Below are 24,646 nucleotides of genomic sequence, written 5' to 3' on the forward strand. Positions count from 1 at the left end.
TCCCCTTCTCCACCCCCGCGTTCACTAATTTTAGTCTCTTCCAGAAAGCGGGACAGTGATGTAATGCAGTGGGCCAAAGGCGATGACTTTGGATCGCCTTGTAGGTGACTTCTGCAGGGCGAGGACAGCTCCTTCTTCCTGGTAGTAATAGGATGTCTTTCGGCAAAATACTTTAGTGGGGCAGCATCCCTGGGCCCAGCAAATGTGCCACCACCCCAGAAAATAGAGGGGTGCTTTAATTCAGTGGGATGGTCGGGTTTCTTTGGTTATGATTGCACCTTTAGCCGCCTAAGAACAAATCCTGGTTACTTTCCCGGTCAAGGTCTTCAGAAAACTGAAATAAAAATAAAATACAAAAAACGCCCACCACTGAATCCATAAAACAAATACATTGATACCTTTTTTGATGTGTAATGTCATGGTGTATTTGACGTGCGACCTGGAAATATGTAGCTTATTATTTGATACAGTGTTTTTTCTTTTAAATGATTTAGCTGAATTATAGGATTTCAGTTGTATGAAATAATTGTGTATATGTGGGGATATCAGCGTTAACATCTATGATTCGGAATTTGCCTGGGGGAGGTCTACCGAGTGTACCATGAAATTGAAGAATTCAGCTTTATTCCCAAGATGGCTACCTTGTAGACCAACAAACGAAATCTTTAGCTTGGCGTCCGTTGTCTATTTCCACTCGATCTCCGTTCTCAAACCACTAGATCTCTATGCTCTTGTTTTCCTTTCGTGTCACACGAGGCCAGACTACAACGCTCCCGGGGGAAGGGGGGAGGGAGAGCGAGAGGGCAGTCGGGGAGGAGCGTCACCGCAACCTGTGCTGCTTCTGCTGCCTCTTTCGGTGCATTGTGGGATCGCGGCGGGCTCCTCCGGAGGCTCGGGCCTGGTCGCCCCCCTCCTTCCCCAGCAGGTCCAAGATGGCAGACGCGGAGGCAGCGGCGGAGACGCAGGCACCCGTGGAAGAAGACACCTGCCCGGGCTCCTTGCCGGATTTCGCGGTGGTCTGCTCATTCCTGGAGCGGTACGGGACGCTGCTGGAGATGCCCGAATTTACCTTCCTGCAGCTGGAGCGAGTGTTGCGGGATACCGGCCCAGGTGAGCGGTATTTAGTCTTTCACGTCTTTAGTCCCTGATTTCCCCAACAGCCACTCTAAGATCTGTGTGTGTGTGTGGTAGGCTCTATGTGTGTGTGTGTGTGTATGTGTGTGCCTCTGTGTGTGTGGCTCTGTGTGGGTGGCTTTTTTGGTAGGTGGCTCGATGCGTGGGTGGCTCTGTCTGTGTGTGGGTAACTGTGTGTGTGTGTAGGTGGCTCTGTGTGGGTGGCACTATTTGTGTGCAGGTGGCTCTATGTGAATAACTCTGTGTAGGTGGCTCTGTGTGGGTGGCTCTGTGTGTGTGGGCGGCTTTGTGTGTGTGGCTCTGTGTGTGGGTGCAAATGCAATAGGTCTCGCATTTGAGAGAGATTAAGCTATCGACATTGTAAATAACAATGCCGTTTCTTTAAATGTTTTAAAAACAAAAACATAAACAAAAAAAATGTCATGAGCAATGACAATAGCTCTAACTTTAACAATGCCGAGACCATTGCATTGTAAATGCTTGTTTCTGGAAGTGATGAACAGAAAGTAAAAACCTCAGTCTGTCCGTTCTAAATAGGGCGGGCAGCCTGATGTCCCATTTCATCGGCCACTACTCTGTTGGCCCACCAAAGTACGTTTTTCAAAGGCAGAGCCAGCTGGGACTCCACTCTTAGAAAGATGACGGTTTACTTGACACATAATATAGTGAGAATGCCAAGGGTTTGGTCTATGTTTGTGACAGAATACCCTCTCTGTCAAACTCAAAATGGGACTCAGAGTGTATAGGTCTTCTATACACTCTACAGAGAGTGGATGGTACATCTGACGCGTTTAGACAGATGTCTGCACCTGGAAAACTCTAAATAAGCCATACCTCATAAACAATATTGGGAAAATCTTTGAGAATCTCACTCTTCGTGATTAGAGTTGTTTGCTTGAACATATTTTATCCTCATTGAACACTGCACAAAGACTTTGCAATGTCTTATAACAATGTACATGCAACAGGATTACATAAAAATAAATCTGAGGCTCTTTGACTTTTGTTTAAAGATCTAATTTGGTCTACTTTTACATTCAACCTGACACACACTAGCCAGCAGTCAAGGCAAAAGACAGTGTTTTTAGAGACATGATGACTGGTGAAACAGGCGCCATAAAATGAGCTATCCTGTTGGGTTTGTAACTCTATTGAAAGTATTTCATTTCTATAGTTTCATGAAAACTTTGTAGATAAATTATGGCTATGTGACAAAAGAAATATCACCTGTGTATTGGTTCTGTTGGGCACTGACAATTTGTTTCTTGCATCAATTTCCCATGGACACAGAAAGGGAAAAACCCTTTGATACATCAGGCCATAGATTCTGTATAGCCTGGGTACTTCAGAAATATATGTCCTTCGCTGGTTCTGATTCATGGAGACAAAATGATATGTGTGTTTGTATGTGTTGGACTTCCCCACTTCTTCAGGGTCATCCTCAAACTGTTTGCTGTCACCCTCATGTTTTCCTGAACCCGTTTTTGTTGGCTTTTAGGACTCGCCCATTTCACCACTGCTAACCAGTGCTAAAAGGCTTTTGCTCTCTCCTTTAAACATGGTGAAATTAGCTTACCCCCAATTGGCATATTATATTTACTTGTAAGTCTCTAGTAATGTGGTACATGTATACAGGGCCTGTAAGTTGAATGCTAATAGTGGGCTTGCAGCACTAATTTTAAAACACTATTCTCAAAATGCCACTTTTAGAAAGTTAAAGACGCACAATTGATGGACGGAATGCAGAACAAATCAAAACATTCACCCCAGTCAAGAGATCTGGGTTAAATCCATAATTCTTTTTCTCACCATGCCACCCCAGTTTAGACCTGGCCATATGCAAATCAGTCTTGACCCTGTGCCTCATGAGAACAGTCCAGCCGGAACTGCCAAGCCAGGTCCTCCTTGGACTGGAAACAAGCATCCTAGGACCAGTTTCAGGGTCTCACCCCTCTTCAGGCAGTTCGGGATGGACAGTTCCCATGAGGCACAGGTTCATGACTGATTTGCATATAGCTGTGTCTGAACTGGGGTGGCAAAGTGAGCTAAAGAATGATGATGGATACAACCCAGATCTGTGACTGGGGGTGAGTGTTTGAAAAGTTTCAGCACTCCGTCCATCATCTCTTTCTGTTTGCTTTGTTCGCCCTAAGTTGGCAGGGTATGCCCAGACGTGGGTCCCTTGCTCACTTTGCCACTGGATTCAAGCTAACCTAGCTGATGAGGGCTGTTAGCCCGAAACCGGTCCCAGGATTCTTGCTTCTGGTCTAGGGAAGACATGGCTTGGCAGTTCGGGCTGGACTGTTCCCATGACGCACAGGGTCAAGAGTGATTTGCCTATAGCTGTGTCTGAACTGGGGTGACAAAGTGAGCTAAAGAATGATGATGGATTCAACCCAGAACTGTGACTGGGGTGAGTGTTTGAAATGTTTCAGCACTCCGCCCATCATCTCCATGTGTTTGCTTTGTTTGCCCTAAGTTGGCAGGGTATGCCCAGACGTGGGTCCCTTGCTCACTTTGCCACTGGATTCAAGCTAATCTGGCTGATGAGGGCTGTTAGCCTGAAACTGGTCCCAGGATGCTTGTTTCTGGTCCAGGGAAGACATGTGTCTGAACTGGGGTGGCAAAGTGAGCTAAAGAATGATGATGGATTCAACCCAGATCTGTGACTGGGGGTGAGTGTTTGAAAAGTTTCAGCACTCCGTCCATCATCTCTTTGTGTTTACTTTCAGAAAGTTTACATTTTCTTGGCCTAACCATTTGGTGCCTGCAGCATGTATCCTAGGTCACATGACTAGTTGCAGCTGGGAGTTGGTCTTTTGTGTACTGCTCCCAGACAGTCAGACAAAAGAGATTAGGTGTTGGCAGGATAGGCCATCTCTAACTTGATGAGGGGTAGGAGCTTTCACCTACCACACTTGCACATCACTTGCTCATGTCTGCCTCAGCATACATACAGAGTTTTTTGTGAACCCAGACAAGTTAGGTTAGGGCAGGGAGGGAGACAATTCTAAGCATCTCTGGTGGGTGGAAACCTCCAGAACCTTCTCCTACTTCAATGTGGGCACCGGGTATAAATATTGGACTCTCAGACCCAACTCTTCATTACATCTCTGGACCCATGGAAGACTCAGAAAGACTGTTCTGCAAGACGGACTGTCAGTCTGCTGGTGTGCTGCTCTGCTGTCTATGTGAAAGGACTGGACCTGCATATTGAATCCAGGGCCACCAGAGTGATCCAAGGGCTAGTTGGCTGGCTTCCAGATCAGATCCTCAGGGACATAAAATACTCCAACCACCTTGAACCTAGCCCCTAGAATATGTCTGCTGTCTACTCCCCTCCCCCATGAGGTGTCACCCCGGATCTGGACCCTTGGAAGTGGGCCTGAAAGTTCTCTGCCAGCCCAGCTGTGGTCAGAACATATGCAGTGTGGTGCACCTCCATGTAGCTTTTTTAGAACTTCCAGGGTGAGACGCATCTTTGAGCAGGACTTCGCAGTTGCAAAACCCTTGTCAATAGCATCCTCAACAACGGCCTAGGACTCCGCAGCCTCACAGCTCCTTGGAACTGCCAATATGGAACTCATCCTCAATGCGTCATCCTGCAACACTCCGCAACCCGACTTTAAGGAATGCTGTTCAGTGGCCCTAACTTGGTCCCCTGTATCCGGCCTATACTCCATCGCGTTCAGCCAGAATTTTTGATTCTGTCCCAGTCCAGCTGACCAGATTACCACAATTGGCCCTTTATGGTTCTCGGTACTACTTTTCCTTAATACATTTAGCATTTGTCTGGTTCCATTTTTGTTGCTTTGTTATCATATAATTGATTAAATTTTACTCTATTTTTCTAAATGGGTGTGGGATTTTTCTTGTATTGTGTTTTCACTTTGTTACTGTGTGAAGTGCTGTATAAATACTTAACACATTGACTTTACACTAAACTTGACTGCTTTGTGCCAAGCTACCAGCTGATTAAGCACAGGTTAATTGAGTCACTTTAGTGGTTCACCCTGACAAGGACTGTGGTTGTTGCCTGAGTGGAGCTTGCACCCTCTTTAACAATAACCCAATTTCTTACCGCTTTTTTAAGGAGTGGTGTTACTTAATTATTAAGAGGCACCACGTCATTTCCAAACAATGAACCAAAATTAGTGTGTGAGTAATCAAAATGCAAATACCGTTTTTTGAATCTAAAGTACAAATGGCTTGTTAGTAAGATCAGAGATGTGAAGCAATTTCCCTTCCTTGAGCAGTGTCTGGCAAGGGGCTGCTGAACTCCGATAAAGTAGTTATTTGACAGATGCAAACCTGCAAAATGTGTAACGCGGCCCAGCTGCATGCTTTGTGGGCTGCAGGATTAGTTTAACCTGAAGAGCTGTTCACACGCTTTTATCTGACTTAAACAGATCAAGGGCTTGGAAGTGACACTTTAAAAATAACGGAAGCAAACCATGATAAGCAGATATGTTTGACAATTTCCGGTTACACTCCAAATCTCCGGCTGTGTAAGCAGTTTTATCTAGGGGAAGAAGCGCAGTCATTCGAGACTTGTCTGTGAAGGTGCCATTTGCATAATTCCCCGTTCCCTTTCCAACTATCTGATATTCAGTAAGTAATTAATGCATTTATGCACAGTCAAGATTTAGGAAGCTGTTATTATATCTGAGCAATATTGTAATAAGTGGATACTCTGGTGTATTCCTGTCCCTTGTGATGTCACTACAAGTCACTGACTGGGCAAAGTACTGGGTTTAATGTTTTATTAAGAATACAAGCAGACCTCTTAGAATTCAAGACTTGTGTTGAAAGCACGCAAATCTGCATCACCCATGAAAGTGGGCATGCCCTAAATGCATGGCCATGTGTCCGTGGCATATTCAAGATGCACTAACAGAGGCTAAACGGAACAGGAGATTTATAAAATTATATGCCATTTTTCCATTGCACAGCTGTACTGAGTATTAGCACTGTTGCATTGAAGAAGGTACTCTCGCAGGTATGTAATCCAGGAGCCGTAGGTATAATTTAGTAGGTTTATTAGTTATAAGATAGATGGTAAAGAAGGCCCCACCGGGAGCAGCATCCAGCTGCTCAGCCCATCTCACTCAAACTGCCCACACTTCAAACCATGCATTCACGAACATTCCGATGACATCACACACACAGGCTGAGCAGCAGGGAGAAGGAGAAGACAAGAATATAACAAGCACACCACTAATGACAGTCACTTACAGACTCAATTCAACATTGAATGAGAGGATAAAACCTTTGAAGGGGATGGTAGGAATATTCCTACTAGAAACAGGGTGGATGGAAACAGCAATACTTGCATCTTTGTGGACTGTGGAGCTCTAGGTGCAAACTTTAGGGTATTTAGAGCGCAGGCTAGAGTATGAGGTATGATCGCAACTATAATAATATTTATACAGTTCATCTAACAGAGGGTGCAAAAGAAGGAACCTAGGGCCTCATTACACGAAGTGCCCGAGGGGCGCAACAGGCGTTTGCGCCCGCTTTGCTTGCCCCCGGGGCCCTTTGGTAATACAAAAGGGACCCCAGATGCTTGTGCGGCCCCTTATGTAATACTGAAAGCGCTGGCACACATACAGCGCCAGCGCTTTCTCAAGAGGGCATTTCCTCATTTGCATGGGGCTTGTACACCTAGCCTCACTAACTTTCCCATGGGTGAGAGCTGCAAGAGCCCTTGGTACATTACCTCTACAGAGCATTTTCTGTCAGTGTCTCTGAAGGGTCCCACAGGAAAGGCTGTCACTGTTTTATTACTGAACTTACATATAGTTACCCTGCTAAAGCCGTGTGGCGAAGACCTTATTGTTGCCTGTTATAATTGACCCACACTTTGTGGTTTGGTCAAATGTGCCGTCTATACTCTTGCTTTTTTGAGCCATTTTCCGTTGTCTTTCTTGTCCTAGAATGTGTTATTCTAACTCAAAGAGAGCTCTGTGACAAGTTGGAAGCAGTTTCAGTGACTCTTAGTTTTAAATGAGATGAATGAAGTAGGGTTGGATTGTGCTTCTGATGTTTTATAAATCTGACTGGTCTGAATTTTAGTCACATAACTTATTCTGGCGACCCCCTTTAAAAAAATGGCAAAGGAGAGTGGTACATTAATTCACCTGTAGACATTTAAAGTCCAAGTGACAGAGAAGTAACTTCTTCCTTTGCTGAGGACTGAACAGAGTTCAAACCGTAGTATTGTGATGTTACTTCCTCCAAAGGAAACTGTTCTTGATAGCTACACACTATGTGCTGCTCCTGTTGCACATAAAATACACCACTTTTGCTGCTCTGCTAACTTCATGTCCTGATTTTGGAGGGGAAAAAGTTGGCTAAAGTAGGTAAGAACAAAGTGGGCTGTTTAGTTCCTGCAAAGTTTTTACCCTCAAGCACCTGCAATGTGCACTGGCATGCACGCTATGTTGATCTGGTGATTCTTTCTAAGGGCCTTTAAGTATTCTGCTATTCGTGCATGCTTTTGAGTGGTATTCCTGTGTCTCCTAAGTGCACTGCTCTAAGGCCCTGATGTATGTATGTAAAATTTAGCTGTTTGGAATCTGCACATTAGGGTGCCGATTCCGATCTGTTAAAAATATTCCCCGTACGAATCGTATCCGGATTTTTTTACGTACGAATCGTACAAGTCCCGTACAAACTGGCAAGTATGATTCGTATGTTAAAAAATCCATACGATTCGCATTGGGAAAATTCCCCGACACGTCCTCGGGTCGGAAAAAGTGTCCGACACGTACCCGGACATTTTTACGTACGAATCGGGAAAATGAAGTCCGAGTGCGCAAGTACGATCCGTCCCGTCCGTCCGAATGCACAACCGTATGGAAAAAACACCGTACGGAGCGAACTCCCATAGCAACCATGGAGACACCCAAACATGTGCCCGCATACGCGCCGAACACCCCCCCAGCCCACCCCCGAAGTATGCGCCGTACCCCCAGCCCCCCCATGTACGTGCCGTACCCCCACCCCACCCCCGTAGGCACGGAGCGTACCCCCACCCCCGTAGGTACGGTGCGTACCCCCAGCGCGCAGCACTGGGGGTACGCACCGCACCTACGGGGGTGGGGGTACGCTCCGTACATATGGGGTGGGGGTACGCTCTGTACATACGGGGTGGGGGCACGCTCCGTACATACGGGGGTGGGGGTACGCTCCATACATACGTGGTGGGGGTACGCTCCGTACCTACACGGGGTGGGGGTATGCTCCGTACATACGGGGTGGGGGTACGGCATGGACATGGGGGGGTGCTGGGGTACGGCGCAGACATGGGGGGGCTGGGGGTACGGTGTGGACGTGTAGGGATGGGGCTATGGTGCGTACCGGGCCCCCTTTTCGCCGTGCATCGTGGCGTACTTAGCTTTTCCGGCACTTTTTGGGTCCCGTAAAAATATTGCCGTGCGAAGTGCTGTGGGTACGAATCGTACTTGCTGGTCCATAAAACGCTGCCTGACTCCATGCGAATGTCGCATACGCGGTGTCCCGGATCAGAATTGCATGTATATTTCATATCTACCAAAAAACTACAAGACAAAGCATTAATCATCCATAACCTCTCTTCTTACTAGTTGACTTTTTGCTTGTCAATGACCATGTACAGCACTCTGCTGTTTTCGCTATAGAAATACCACATACATATATACAAATACACCTGCATACTTACATCAAACCACAATGCGCTGGGAACACAATATTTCAATGCACTATCCCACACTGTGGCTAGGATACAGTTTCTGAACGCAAATGCCTTCAACAACACTTTCCACCCACACACCCTCATGTTGCTCACCTCCCAGCTCATTAATTGGTGTGTTAAAACCAAATGGTTTGGCTAGTCTCTCACAGTAAAGCACATTAAAACTGTGCACTCCCACACTCCAGTGACACCTTGAAAATGTGTTACATGCTGCGGTCATAGCACACTCCACTCTGCATGCCCAGAAAAGGCCACACGCTTCTCGCACCATACTCACAGGAAGGCACTGCATTCCAGTGATGCTTACAACATGGGATACGTGATGCTGCTAATGGATACACCCATGCTCACAACTGCAGTCGGGCTGTGCTTCCCAGCTTCCAATCTTTGATAGGCAAAGCTTCTTAAATGAGTCAATAATATCAAGTCAAAGTACCACCTCACTTAGGGGCACATTATCAAGAAAGGGCGTTAAAATTATCGCTGCTTTAGCGGCAGAAAACTGCCGCTAAAGCGGCGATAATGGGCTTGATAATATGCCTCAAGGAATTCCAATAGAAGCCCATGTTCTGGTGTCAACATGGAATTCTATTGGAATTCTCAACGGCATATTATCAAGCCCATTATCGCCGCTTTAGCGGCAGTTTTCTGCCGCTAAAGCGGTGATAATGTTAACGCCGTGCTTGATAATATGCCCCTTAAATTCTTGTGGACCACTCACCACTTTGGCACACTGATCCCACCTCCTACTATGTAGACTGAACACCAAGCTCCTGTCCACACTCCCTAAAACTGGGTCGAAGGTTCATAAAACACCAGGGGAGTAATACAACAAGCCCTAAGGTTGCGTTGAAGCCTAAATTCTCTTTGATCCCAGCAGTCCATTCCCACTTTGAAAAAAATAATGATACTATGAAGGGAAGGTGTGCGGGAAGGTGTGCAGGACGGCGAGCAGGCTCTTGATTCGAATTCATCCACTAACAGCTCCTCAGCTGCTGGCACGCAGAGAATCCTGAGGTACAATTAGGTCATAAGGTTGTAGAGGGACATATACGAAGAATGGAAAGCCAGGTGGGCCAAAATGGTAAGAATCCAAGCAGAGATCAAAGGCAAGGGCCAATAAAGCAATATCATGTTATGAGACTTGTTGAATTGCTGCAGTCTTTTGATACTTTGTGGTATGGAATTGTATGTTATTTATATGGTATGGTATGGTATGGTATTTTATGGTATGGTAAGGTAATGTAGAAACTATTGCAAACACCGCTGAATAGAAAGAGAAACTCATATGCTACTAAATGGACAATTGAAAGCAATTAGAGGAGTAAACATCAGAGTTTAAAATGTTTGCATAAAATGGAGCAGGAAACTAGGTACTGAAATCTCATAGGTGGAAAATCCACAGTGTGCAGGGGGGTACCGAGAAAGATCAATCACCTCTTCTTTTTCCTAGGGAAGTAAGGTACTTTCAGAAGTGCACTAAAGCAGGACAAAGGGTTTCAATATTATTATGTGAGAGTCCATTTACAGGAAAAGAGGTTGGTGCAATGCTATATGATGCCCAGTGAAGGACACATATATTAAATTTGATGCGTAACTATGTTAGTATCCATTGGAAATCGCTAGGAAGGACATTACATGATCAAACTTGCATACAGAAGGAAAACCAAACCTACAATTTTTATTAATCTGCAGTTTCGCTAAGAGTGGTTTTGAAAGCCCAATATTAGGTGATTCGCCATAATCGAGTCTTGACCCTACTGCATTAGTTAAAGCCGTAGTCTATATTATGGAGTGGTATAGGGCACATGTGTTTCCTGGTGATGTTGGAAAAGCAGGAAAAGACTCTACCAGTACCTGGGGTGAAAGAATGAGCTCCATGCCAATCATTAACCACAGACTACCCACAGTGGGCAGTGGGGAGGGATTGGTTACACCTCTGATGTCCTTAACCTACGGCCTCACATATTGCCACAGTCGCCCACAGTTATCACCTTAGTCATTCCAGAGGTGTGCCTTAGTGTATAGATATTCATCCAATCCAAAATCTTCTGCATGCACCATTGTAAGCAGCATGTGAATACAGGCACTGTTGGAGGAAATGCATGGACACATGCATTGCCGGGAGGAGCACGAGGATTCCTCAGTATCCCACACCAAACCTTAGTGGCATTCGGATATCATACATATGAATCTGGAAACTGAAAAATCAGGATCCAGCAAGATGTGCTAGAGCTGTGTGTTGTTAGTGTTGGAATTTGTTGAATAGCATGAAGTGAATGTGTCACTAATACATACACGAAATACCCTGGATGGTAAATACTACGGAAGAAACCCTGTGGTAAGTGTCTTCCTGCAATTTGCCAACCCACGTGGTGCTTTCAAAACTGTACATTTATAGAGCTTTCATCAGGCTGAAGAAATTCACACTGTTACACTTACAGCCGCATGCTAAGGAACAGTGCATAAATTAACATGCCCAGCCTCCTTCTGATAGATATATATATAGCATCGAGCAAACATACAGAGCTACAAGGCATTTCACCTTTCTCAGCAAAGGGCGATGCTGCAATTAGTGTTAAATATGATGTGAATTTTGCAACTTTCTTTGCTTCCAGCATTTTTGTATCAAGATGGCAAAGCTTCGAGGTCACAAAGACCAAGGAAGAAGTGGAGATTTTATATGTTGTGCACGTAGAGAAACTAAGGTACCTGGGTAATATTGGAGGAGCTAGAGGACAAATCTGTTTAAGGTTCACAAATATCAGCAAATATTTGCCTGCATGCTGGTTGGCTTAAGCTTTATACCGTCCCAGAAAAAAATGACACCTTTAAATAAACTTCTATGATTTTATATAATAAAACCTCTCTTCTGGCACTTAATCATGACTGTCATTTTATCTAATTAAGTATTGTATTATTCTCATGACTTGCATGAGCGGTATAACATTTCAATCAGAAGTGTTGTACAAAAGAATAGTAAAGGTACATAGCATGATAGGTAGATAGGGTACATAAATCAGCCAAAGTGAGTAATGAAAGGATTGAACAAATAAGCTTTTTTGTGAGGGGAAGATACCGAAAGAAATACACATTTTAAAAATAGGCTCTCTATAGTTTCTGGGTCATTGGTTGTTTGTCCTTTTCGATCACATCTATGCCACTTCAGTGTAGTTTTACACATCTTAGTAAGGGGCGCAGACCTCAAGATGCAGTGGGTTTCAGTGGTAGGAATCAAGAAAACAGAAAGACAAATTGAAATCTGAACCCTTCAAAAGGTGGTTTGAGTGTTACTGGCAATATTAGAGGGTGGATTACAAAATCCTTGGGGTGGAGATGGTGTAGAAGGTCGGTATGTAGGCAACGTATTTCAGGGAAATTCGGGGCACCACTTGGAACTCAACTGTTTTTAGCTCAGAATGTCCAGGCTTTTTACCAAGAGAGAATGGTGAGTGTTTGCCTGAGCAAAGTGAAGAACCTTGTCTAATTGGTGGAAGAAATATTGAGAGGGAACCATGAACAGGCCTGTGCCGTAATACAAGTTACCACGTACTAGTACATTAATTAGTGCATAAGTGGCATTCAGTGTAAGACATGGGTGTATTTTTCCTATGTTCAGCACTTGATAACGTATTTCTCTTGTGTTCGTAGTAACAAACTATTACACAGACATTAAACAGTTGAAAACTGCACTGACGTTTGTTACAGTGAAGGAGAAACTCATGTTATCTGGGGGTGGCGGGCGTGGATAGATCGACATGGAGTGATGGGTAAAAGAGGGTATAACAAGTAGAGGACTTCAGGAGTTCAGCACCAGGGTCCTTAGGAAAATGTAATCTCAAATAGCTTTGAAGCAATCAGAGAAATGTGAGTGACTGTAGGGTTAGAAGGTAAGAATGAAATGAAGATCAGAGTAAAAATACAAAAATATTAAGAGACGCCAAAAGAGGATATGATGCCCCCAAGAGAGATACGTAGGACTAACCATCCATGCACCCCAGCTGGTAAGTTGGTGGTGACATATTTGGGTCCAACCCCACTAAGAAAAACAGCCTGATTGACATGCTTAACATTTGGGAACACTCTTTCATAGTGATTTATTATCTATCCCGATTAAACAGGATCAGATTTTGAAGACACCAATCTTAGCGCCTGAATCCCCAATGAAGATTCAGCTAAAAATTAAATACTTCAGGAGAAAACAAGATAAGAGATATCAAATTCATGATAGAGATATGTGTCCTTCAAGAAGCAAATTACACTCCCTGAATCTCAAAAAGGAGATTCTGAAGTTCAATCAATATGATTGAACCTCCATATGCAGATTTAACATGTCCTACTTCTTTCTAAGTAAGGTTAGCCTATAGTTGAATGTGATAGATCTGAAGGGCACCAGGAAAGGGACAGAAGAACCCTAAAGACAGTAGTAAGGAGAACAGGGCAGAGTATTTTGTCTATTCTGAAATCTACTTGCAATTGTGGATTTTCGTTTAGTTTGTTTTCTTGAACTTGTGTTTGATAATTTACTTTCTTTAAATTATCTTTCACGTTTAGTTTTCCTTCTGTGTGTTTTTTGTTGAACAGAAGCAAGATTAGTATCAAACTATTACCCTTAAAGTCAACTATTGGTCAAATAGAATAAACCTGTGTTTTTGGTATTTTTGTTTGAATCTGGTGAGATCCTGGTGGTGTTCCTAATTGTGATTGAGGTAGTTTGATTGATTCAGTTCATATTGTCTTGTCTGAGTTTGGGGGCTGATAGAAGGTAACAATGTGCAACAAAAGTATTTAAACATAACTTCAATCACATGGAAAAAAGAATGTACTTTCTAGAATATGTAAATCTGCATAACATGCACAGTGAAACTATTATGAGTGTAAACATCATGTAGCATATTTAGCAAATCCAGTTAGAGTATGTGGTTGGCTCATAATGACAAAATTAAGGAAGTGTGGGCTGCATTTAATAACATAACAACTAGAATTAATGCGATAAGATACATTGCTTGAATGTCCTCTTTGGTGCCAATGGACACATATGGGTTTCAACATATCTCTCACTTATCACATATGAGCTGCATCATATCTCTCAAGATTAAATATGGATTTCATCAGATCTCTTAATACACCAATTTGCCTTTGATCTCCTGGATCTTTACATTCACTAGACCAAATACCAATTTCTGCTATTTATATCAATATTTTACACTCATCCTGATATGCCCCTTCTACTTCTGCCTTAGGTGACTGAAAAATATGGGCCTGGGCAAGAATATTGTGCTAAGTGGAGTTACACGACATTGATGGAATTGGCTGTTTCTAGTCTCTGCTATGTCTTAGCCTCTTAACCAAATTGGGTTTGACATAAATCCCTAAAGGTCAGAAATATTTGGTGTTGGAGTGAAATGAAGTTCTGTGATTTCAGATACAGTCAAGAGCTAGCTACTTTAAATACAGTATGGTCAGGGGAAAAGGAGAAAATTGTAGGTGAAAAATGTTCTTTGTTTTTGGAAACGATAACATGCACTCTTCTAATTTTTTTAAAGAAGTGCAAACTAACAACTGAGTACTTATGAAGAAACAAAGTAGCGCACAGGGCCATGGGAGCTGTCAACGCACACAGGGGCATTTTCTCAAGAACCTATCGCCGAGTTAGCGGCACTTTATCGCCGCCAAAGTGGTGATAAATACATCACACTATTCACAAGCTAGTGCGAACAGCCGATATCACCAGTTTTCCGGCAATAGCAGCCACAAAAAACATTCCCACATATGACACTGGCAACTAACGCTAATGAGATGCAGAGCAGGCGTTCCCCTGAAAAAAGCCACAACAACACCACTTCGTAACATTCTCAACGACCAGGCAGATCAGCGATAAGTACACAAAACCTGCGATAAGGCGCGTTAGCAGCAGGGACTTAACATCTGCTCCGACCTGGTGTTAAGTTGGACGACACCCTGCACCATAAAGGGAGCCCAGCCCAGAGCCACACCTGAAGAACAACAGATGCCATGGAGCTACTCACCATGCAGCTCGGAGCCCCAAGAGGCCACAACACCCAGCGCCACCACCCCCAGGCGCGCCACCCCCCCCGGACCACCACCCACCACAGAGGCAGCGCAGACAAAGACAGCAGACCTTCAGAAAAACACACCAGCATCACAGACTCAACACCAGAGGGTGTCATTGCCCACTACAGGCACAAAAGGACAACCATCCTAAGCATCCTGACCATCATTGCCCACAGGCTGACGGTAACAACACAGCGGACAACCAACATCCAATCCGCAGACAAAGCTGCTGGCTGTGCTGCACATAATGGCCTCTGGAACCTTCCAACCAACAACTGCCAGAGTAGGAGGAGTCTCGCAGCCAGCCCCATCCAAATTTCTCACACCTGTCTTGGATGCCATCATCAGCTTGGGACCCCAGCACCTTCACTTCCCACCCACTGCACAGGAACAGCTGGAAACCAAGCAAGGCTTCTACGCCATAGCTCCTTCCCGCACGTGTTGGGGCAATCGACTGCACACATGTACTCCTTGTGCCCCCTGCCGCCCATTGCGCACAATTACCGCAACAGGAAGCACATGCATCTCATCAATGTGCAGGCAATAGTGGACCACCGTGGACTCTTCACCAATGTCGTCACCAACTACCCAGGCAGTGTGCATGATTCCTTCATCTTCCGACAGTCCATCATCAGCCAGCGCTTTGAGGCTGGCACCTATGGGAATGCATTGCTCGTTGGTAAGTACCAAATGAACACACCACACACCTCAACTCCACAATCCTGCAACTCACAGCTCTAGGAATGCACACGTCACAAACTCTCACACAACATGCCAAGCAACATGCCCACCTACCAGACACGACAGCACAACTTACTGTGGTGACCTGGGCGAGCCATGTACACGAGCCATCAATGGCATGGCACCTCAGCCACACAATAGCAGAATGTGGGGAGAGGTGGGAACCAGGCATGTGCGAAGTAGGCAAGTGACCCATGAATGAGAATGTACACAATGCTAAGTGTGGCGTGGATGTGCTGGACAAACTGCAGTATGCAGACCACAGACATATCCATGTCGATATACACTGCTGGTGTTTAGAGTGTAGTGAACAGTGGACGCAACCATGATACCCCAGGCAGTGGGGAAGAGTGCAGAAAGTAGCTCATTACGTCCCCCCCTGTAAGCGTGAGCAGAGAGAGCTGGCCCAGCGTATGCCAGGCCAGTGTAGGGGTGTGAATAAAAAGCCCATAGCTCTGGGTGTGGTTCCCTTCCGGAATGGCCAACGTGTCTGCAAGGGCGGCACCTCCCAGCACACCACGAGGCCGATGCCATGAGCGACAGTGCCTGCGACCATGTGCGCCTGCTGCACCACAGGGCGCAGGTCCCCAGATCCGTCTTGGCCGCCCCTGCGCAACCAGGCCACACCGCTCACCTGCCAAAACCGGCGTGTGTCAAAGAAGCCCACCACGTGCCTGTGCAAGCTCCAAGCCCAAGGCCTGCGACCATGGCAGCCTCCTCAGACCATCGCTGTCCTCCCCGAAACAGGCCCGCAGCACTCCTTTCTCGTTGACGTACTCCACCGGCCTACACATGGTCAAGTAGGTCACACATTTGGAACTGAGTCTTGATTATACAATGGCCGAGTACACATGTTAATACAGAGTTTAAATGACTATACTCCCTTCGATGTGGTGCCACCAACTCTATGCATAGCATTCCAACCACATGTGTCTGTAGGCCCTTGATGACAACGCCGTCGGCTTACACTGCGGTCCAGCACCACGTGGTCACCTGTGTGCTGCCTACACTGCGGTCCAGCAGGCCTCACACCAATCCAATCCAGTCCGTACCAGGCAGGACACGGCATCGTCGCAGGCTGCACACCCGCTCAGCTCTGGTGCTTCTACCTCCGTCAACCACAAGTCATCTCCACATACCATCTCAATGTCATGTGTTAGAGTTCCAGGAGGAGCTTGCTGAACAGCGGCTGGCCCACGCTGACCGCTGCCTCTGGCCTACACAGGGGTCAAGTAGGTCACACATGTGGATCTGAGTCTTGATTATGCAATGGCAGAGTGCACACTTTATGGCTGACTTGATATCGCTGTACTCCCTTCGATGTGGTGCCACGAACTCTGTGCATAGCATCCAAATGACACCTGTCTGTGGTCCCTTGCTGACTATTGCCCTCGTCCTACACTGCGATCGAGTAGGTCACACATGTGGAACTGAGTCTTGATTATGCAATGGCAGAGTTCACATCATTATACACAAGGAGAGGAGTAAGAGGAAGACGTGGTTCAGTCCGGAGGAAAAAAGGATCCTCGTTACGGAGGTGATCGAACACTACCAACAACTGCTCTGGTGCCACTAACTCTGTGCTTCGCAAGCCAACGACACGTGGCTGTGGGCCCATGCGGTCCGCTGCCTCCGGCCTACAATGTGGTCAAGTAGGTCAAACATTTTGGATCTGAGCTTTGATTTATTCATGGCAGAGTTTATATCATTGCACAGGCCTCATCGCAGACTGAATCCCCTTTCAGACCTGGTGCCACTGACTCTGTGCCCCGAAAATCATGGACCCTCTCTGCTTGAACTTTGGTGGCGTCTGAGTCCATGGCCTGGGGGTTGTCTCCATCATCATGTGGCTGATACTGACTTGGTGGTAAAAAGGATCCTGTAGCATTCCACTCCTCCATTTGCCTGTTTCGGCCTGCTTCTGCCATCTGCACCTTCCACTGTCCCCTGAAACACTCTGCGACATTCACCTTCGACATCAACAAAGACCCGCTCAGCTTGCGTGGCCCTATCTCAGTGCACTGTAGGTCATTGTCCCGTGGCGGTGTGCCTGTGCCGGCCGCAGTGCATCCGGGGCCACTAATTCTGTGCAGCTCAAGTCATGGACCCTTTCTAAATGAATATTGGATGGCCTCTGTGTCGGTGGCCTGGGGCTCATCAACGTCATGTGTCTGTGGCCCTGCACTGTCCGCTGCCTCCGGCCTCAACTGCCGACCACCAGGGCTCACACATCAAATCAAGTCTAGACCTGCCCGGATGACGCATCACCGCAGGATGCACACGCCACCACCCCCAGGACCACCTACAACCAGATTCGAAAGAGTCTTACAGCCAGACTATCTGAGTTGCTCACACATGTCTTGGATGCCATCATCAGTTTGGTACCCTGCTCAGCTCTTCAGGTGCCACCAACTCAGTGCACCACAACTCATGGACCCTTTCCAATGGACCTTTTTTGATGTGTACAACTCAATCAACTATGTCACCTCAGGCAGTGGGGATGAGCTGGGACGATGATGGGAAAAATGTTGCAGGTGTAAAACACCCTACTGCAGCTGTATCAGGAATATCCTGAAGGGACACAATCTTGGACAATTTCTTCACATGTGCGCAATCAGCTCTGGTGCCCCTACCTCAGTGCACTGCGACTCGCCGACCCTTCTAATTGAATATCGGGTGACCTCTGTGCTTGATCTGGCCACCAACATAATGCTTCGCAGTTGTTTGTGTTATGTTGGTGTTTTCTGTTTTGGCTTTAATGGTGAACACTGTTCAAGTTGTTGCCAGCACCAACCACTCCCTGAGGGCCGGCTCACACTCACCCCACACTCATCCAGCAAAGGCATCACTGGTCAGGTGACCCTGGTAATAAAGAGTGGCCGGGTGCACGTGCCTGTAGCCAGTTCAAATTACTATCAAAGTGTGTCCGTGTGCCCATTACGTATGCACGATGGCCCCGGGCCCTACCACATTACATTGTGCATTGTACAGCGGACGCAAACATGTTACCCAAGGCAGTGGGTAAGGCCCTGTACATGTAGCTCTGTCGTCCCCCCTTCATACGTAAGAGGAGTGGACTGGACCGGTGTAGGCAAGCCCAGGGTAGGGGTGTGAATGATTGTTTCGGGGCTCTGGGCGTGGTTCTGTACTGGAAATGTGCAAATGCGTGTGGCTATGTCGCAGTGTGTGTTTCCGTTGGTGAGTGTAAGTGGTCCCTGATGGGAATTGGACACCCACATATGTAATCGAGTTCGGCTGCCATGAGATCGAACCCCACCCGCACCTGTTTAGCCACCTCCTTCTGGCAGTCTAACACCTGGCCGTGGAGTGCGATGTGTTCTTCTGTGAGGTGATAGGAGCCATCCGTGGTGGTGTGTGCTTCCTGCTGTGTGGTCTGTGCAGGTGGTGGGGTCTCCTGGATGCAGCTGGGCTGCCCTGCTTCTGGGGGTGGGGTGCGGAGGCTGTCCATGAGCCATTGGAGGGTGTCAGGGCAAATGTCCAGGGGGTCCTCTTCATCATCACTGAAGAGATGTCTGCTCTGCTCTGCAGGAGGTGTTGATTGTCCCTCTGCAATGTAAAGGGGAGATGCTGGTTGACAGTGTGTTCCATGTATGTTGACACATTGTACATGTGTACATACAGACTGCATGAAAATGTACATTGTGACTGTTTTGGAGGAGCTGACTATTTGATGCCGGACATTGGACATTTGAACTACATCACGGATGTGAGGTTGTACACGTACATTCTCATCTCACAGTTTCCTGCTATGCCGGATGTGATTGACCAGTTTCTACGCACAAGCGGAACCAGTTGTCTCCTCTGTTCTGCAGTGAAAGTGTTGCACTTCGTACCACATTGTCATCAATGTTAATATGCCGTTATTGCTATGTGTGTGTGTTGCATTGTGGGTGAGTCACCGCTGCAGCTGTGATTTTGCTGCCCCTTATCCCTTTGAGGCGGTTTGCCTTTGACTTCTGTGCTTCTACAGTGCTGAGATGTTGCAGACTTGGCTGATTTGGGCTCTTGGGCATGGTTTTTCCGCAGATGTGTTGTTGCCGTCAGGGGTTGTGTGTGCACTTGGATGTGTCAGGGTGTGACCAGCTCCTTTCCGGATGTGTTCCACACTCAGCCACCTCAGTGTTGTGGCGTGCAGCATGTCATGATTATTGGACTGCAGCCATGCTATTCATCATGCAGTGTCACTTGCATTGTCAGTGTGGCTCACAGACACGCATATTTGCTGGTTTTCACAAGTGTGCATGGGTTGGTTGTGAGATTGATGCTGTGGGGGGGACACCTTTATGCCCATAGTCGACACGGGCCTACTTGCTGTTTGTATGTGTGCTGCAGTGTGCGAAGGGGATCAGGGACATGCTCAAGAGTCATTGCGGGTGTGCAGTTTGCTCTACTTAATTGTGCATGTGTGCCATTGTGCCCATCTCCCCCGTCCCCCAGTCCCTGTTCAGTACTCACCCTGGTGCAGCTGTGTCAGGTCATGTCGAGCAGTGTCCGGACCCCCAACTCCTGCCACCATCTCCCCACTGATGACTGTGGACATCATTTCCTCCATCTCATCCTGCTCCTGGTGTTCCGCTGGACAGCCACCTCCAGTCTGCATTGCTGCCTGATGGTTGTCAGCGAGTTTCTTCTTGGTTTAGCGCTTCAAATCATTCCAGCGCCACTTGACCTCTCCAATTTTCCTCATCCTCACTCCGACTGCATTCACATTGTCCAGGATGGCCTGCCATATTGCATTTTTATTTGCCAATGGCACGTTGGAGGTGACAAACAGTTGTTGGTGGTGTTCTATCACCTCCGTGATGATGTTCCTCTTTTCCTGCAGACTGAACATTGTCTTCCTCGTCTTCTTCTCCTCGCCATCCGTGATCCCGAGGTACCAGGCAGGTCCTCCTGGGGGCTTGTGGGGTTCTGGTCGTCCTCTGTACTTACTCCGGCTTCCTCCATGGTGTAACGCAGTTTGCATTATTTTGTTTGTGTTTTACGGTGTTTTTATAGTGCATTTTCCTGCATGAGGCATGGGAATTGCAGGCCTGCCGCTGGTTATCGCTGATTTTTGTAACACAATTGGCCACATCGCAACTTTTTTCGCGTTTGTGTTTGTTAGTTTTAACACGGTCATTTGGCGCTTTGTGGTGAGACTATCGCATGGTGCCGCTGGGTTGAGAATACAACACGGCGTTATTTTCCCGCGATAGACTGCGATGTGCAAAGTTGCGTTAAGCAAATTTTGCGATAATTAACGCAAGTTCTTGAGAATATCCCCCTCAATGTAACATTGTGTGTTTTGGGTCCCTTAATTGTGATCAAACATTTTTCCTATTATGACTGACTATCACTTCCATTATTAAGAGGTGAACTGAAGATGTCTTTCATTTGGTAACATCGGATATGAATTGGAAAAGTGATCCCTCTAAACATGACTTTCATCTCTGGTGCACTAAAGTCCCATAGGACAATAATGTGTGCACCACTTTTTTATTTGGATCGAATAAAATGAGAATGCTTGGGCCAAATATTTGACAAATATTAGTGGGAGAGCAAGTACCTGCAATTTGTTATGTTAGAATTGTGTTGGCATATTATAGAGCCAGCCAGGGAGTATTCACTTATTATGCCTCTCTCTTGATCAACAAATAAAGAAAATGTACAGGAGGTTTCAAAACATAAAATTAGTTTAAGCATTCTTTGACATAATTAAATGGTTTATATACTGCTGTACATGCCATAAACTGCTACATGCATGAGTTTATCCAATGGTGAAAAATATAGAACATCAAAATTTCCTTAATTTCTATATTGGTATTTTTCTGTCCTAAGTTTCCTTCTATGAATATTGTTGTGATTACTAAAAATGTAATAATCTGATTTAGTAGAGAAGCTCAGTGCTTAATTTGTAAAATAATAAGTGCCAGGGTCCTGACCAGGGGGCCACTGCAGCTTACACCACCGATTGCCCATGACATTGCTGCTGATGGTGGTACCAAAAGAACTACTAAACCATCTCTCTCACTGGCAAGTACGATTGTTAGGATTATTCCAGGTCCCCAAAGCTAAAGGAATGGCTGGGGAGGTAGGTATTAGTAATTTTTCATGTATGTTGTATTCATAAAGAACCATTGATCTGCTCCTCTCGAAATTAGATGAGCAGCGCCACCATGTGGCAGACTGTCATAAATGTAGTGTTGATTATTAAATGACGGTGCTGTGCACCGGAATTCACCAGGCTCAAATTAAGCACTGGAGCAGATAAATTTAATCCTGCTAGGCAGCCACTGGTACATGAGTACATATGATTTCAACTACTCACACAGTATTCATATGTCCCAACACAAAATTTGAAGGACACATTGAATATCAAATGCCACCAAACATGTTACTTGCACATTATCATATTGTTTAATGTCATCATCAGAGCTATGAAATAATATATCTTATCTTATGTGTAGGCATGATCACTTCTGATTGATTCATCCAAACAATGTCAATTTGGTGAGCTAAAATAACATTAGAAACTTGGAGCTAAAAGGATGTTCAGCAGGGGTTAGATATATGTTGCTACCAGTAGCTAACTATATTTTCATAAATTCCTTGCAACTCAACTAAAATCATCTGAGTGTATGTATTAAAACCTATTAATCAGAAACCTAATTAATACACAACAAAGCAATGTTAGAATGCAGTATGTATGGGTTAATACATTGTAGGTGCGAAACTATTGGTAAAAAAAAGCTGATTTAAAGACTTCGATTGAAAATAATTTTCAAGAAAGGTTCTACAGTCAACACTTTTTACTCGAAGTACATTAAAATAATCACTGCTTTAATAACTTCTTATAACCTTATATTATATGTTACAGTATGCTCAAAGCTGCTGTAATTATTGTCTGTGAAAAAGTTTGCAAACATTCCAGGACTGGAGTTAGAATAGTATTTTATCTAGTTGCAAAATATTAAAAATCTCTGCCGTAATAATAAACATAACATGATGTTTAGTTATACATTGATGCGCAGTGATTTGTACTATGCTTAGGTTTTTGGAAAGCACCTTGCCGAATTTTCTAGTCCTAGAATTAGGATAGAAATCATTGAAGTATTGTCGGGGAAAAGATACGCTAGATTTCTATCTAAATGTTTTTTAACACAAAGGTTCAACAAAAAATAATGATTAATGTAAAATGTACATTTCTTTAAAAAAGTTGCCACCCTTATTTTTTTGTAAAAAATATTTCAGCTGTTTATCTTTACATAAATACGTGTTATTTTGCTGTTGTGAGGACCTGGAGTTTGTTACATGATTGATAAAGGTGGTTACCATAATGTTCCGAAACTTGGGTACTTTGTTCTTTCTGTACACTGTTGACTATAATAAACATTGTGAGTTTTGAGAAGGGAGATATAATGTTTATAGAGTCAATTAGTTTTAGCCTTGTAGGCATCCATTGATGCGTTGGTAGGTATGTTTTCCAATTGAAAAGTGTTCAGACATCCGGGACGAAGCCTGACACAGGACAAAAAGAATACCCACCTTCCCAAAATATGTTTTTGGGACATTCTCATATGGTGTAATGTCAAGAGGAAATGTTCGCATAGCCACAGAAAACCTTACTGCTGTCTGAAAAGTATTAGGGGCTTATTTACAAATCCTTTGCGGCAAATGTCTGCCGCAGAACCATCACTTTTGTGACGGTCCGGAGGCGCACAGTGCAGGCCCACATCTGAGAGGTCACGAAAAGCTACCCTGTGTGGCTTTTCATTACCTCATAAATATGGTGTGAGGCAACGCAGCTCACGTCGGCATGTTGCCTCACACTGTGTCTGGGAGGCGTGCTGTGGGTGCTATGGTATTATGACAGTCACGGATTTACAACATAGCATAAATCTGGGAATGAGTCAAAACTGTGCGCCTCCCCAGTGCAGGCGCAATGATTGTTTTTGTGAAGGAATGTGTCCCTTTCTGCACAAAAACAACCAGATTTCAACTCAGGCACCCTTGCTCCATGGCGCTGAGTGTCTGTATTGGCACAAGACTGCCTAAACTGCACCAGTGCAAAGGAAAGGGCAGGGATGTGTCGTATTGCTATAAATATGATGTATGCCTGCACTTTCCTCATTGTGCTGCATGGCGCAGCAAGCCGATTAGCAGCGCAGCGTGGCATCATTTTGTTGTAAATGTGCCCCCCTAGTTTAGTCTTAATCTTGGTATGCCACTTGTGTTATCAAGAAAGAAATATCAGTCGTCAATCTGTGTGCATTTCTACCTTATTCATATATTTTATCACAAACATTTATTTTTATGTTTTCTTTCTTTGTTTTACAGACAGAAGGATCAAGGCTTCAACGAGAACTCAAAGGATATTTAGCTGCCATTAAAGGTGATCTAAAAAGGTTTCATTCTTCTTCTCATGTGACATGTTTTTTTGTGGGATAATGATGTGAGCATGTATGTACCAATGCACTGATGCCTGCTAAAGATTTGTCATTGGTGAAGTGGTGAGGGGCAAAGAAGCACTAACTAGGTGTTCTCAATGGAAAAATTGAAGGATGAATACAGAGGAGATTATAAATACCTCTGTTTCTTAAGACTGAACAGTGCATGATCCCTTCATGTGCGGGATCAAGCAGTGGCGGCTGGTGGATTCTAAAAGTGGTGAGGTGAAAAACAGACCTTTGAGTAGAACTCATGCAAGAACACAGTGAGTGAGCTTGAAGTGAAAGATGAGTTGTGGGAAGATGGTTCCCCCCGGTGCTATTAAATGTCAGCGCACCAAATACTAAGGCTGAGCAGTCTTGATTCCACCTCATGTGTCTTTAATCCACCCGGAAGCACTCCCAACCCCTTTATCTCACTGTAATAGGCTAATGCTTTCTCCCTGTGTGATGATTTTTTCTCCATATTTGTTTTCTTTCTTCTTTGTGTGTTTTTCTCTTTCTTGCTCTT

General features: G+C 45.2%; 1 protein-coding gene across 11 annotated transcripts in view; it reads left to right on the forward strand.

Moving 5' to 3' along the window:
* AMPH (amphiphysin) overlaps nucleotides 1–24,646 on the forward strand; it is a 951,873-nt gene that overhangs the window by 478,674 nt on the left and 448,553 nt on the right. For all 11 annotated transcript variants that reach the window (XM_085607441.1, XM_085607443.1, XM_085607442.1 and 8 more), the window contains exon 3: nucleotides 24,026–24,080. In XM_085607441.1, coding sequence (XP_085463567.1) covers nucleotides 24,026–24,080 — 55 coding nt within the window. The remainder of the gene's footprint in view (nucleotides 1–24,025; nucleotides 24,081–24,646) is intronic.

Source organism: Triturus cristatus, chromosome 5_2 (genome assembly GCF_964204655.1).
Source record: "Triturus cristatus chromosome 5_2, aTriCri1.1, whole genome shotgun sequence".
Taxonomy (NCBI): domain Eukaryota; kingdom Metazoa; phylum Chordata; class Amphibia; order Caudata; family Salamandridae; genus Triturus; species Triturus cristatus.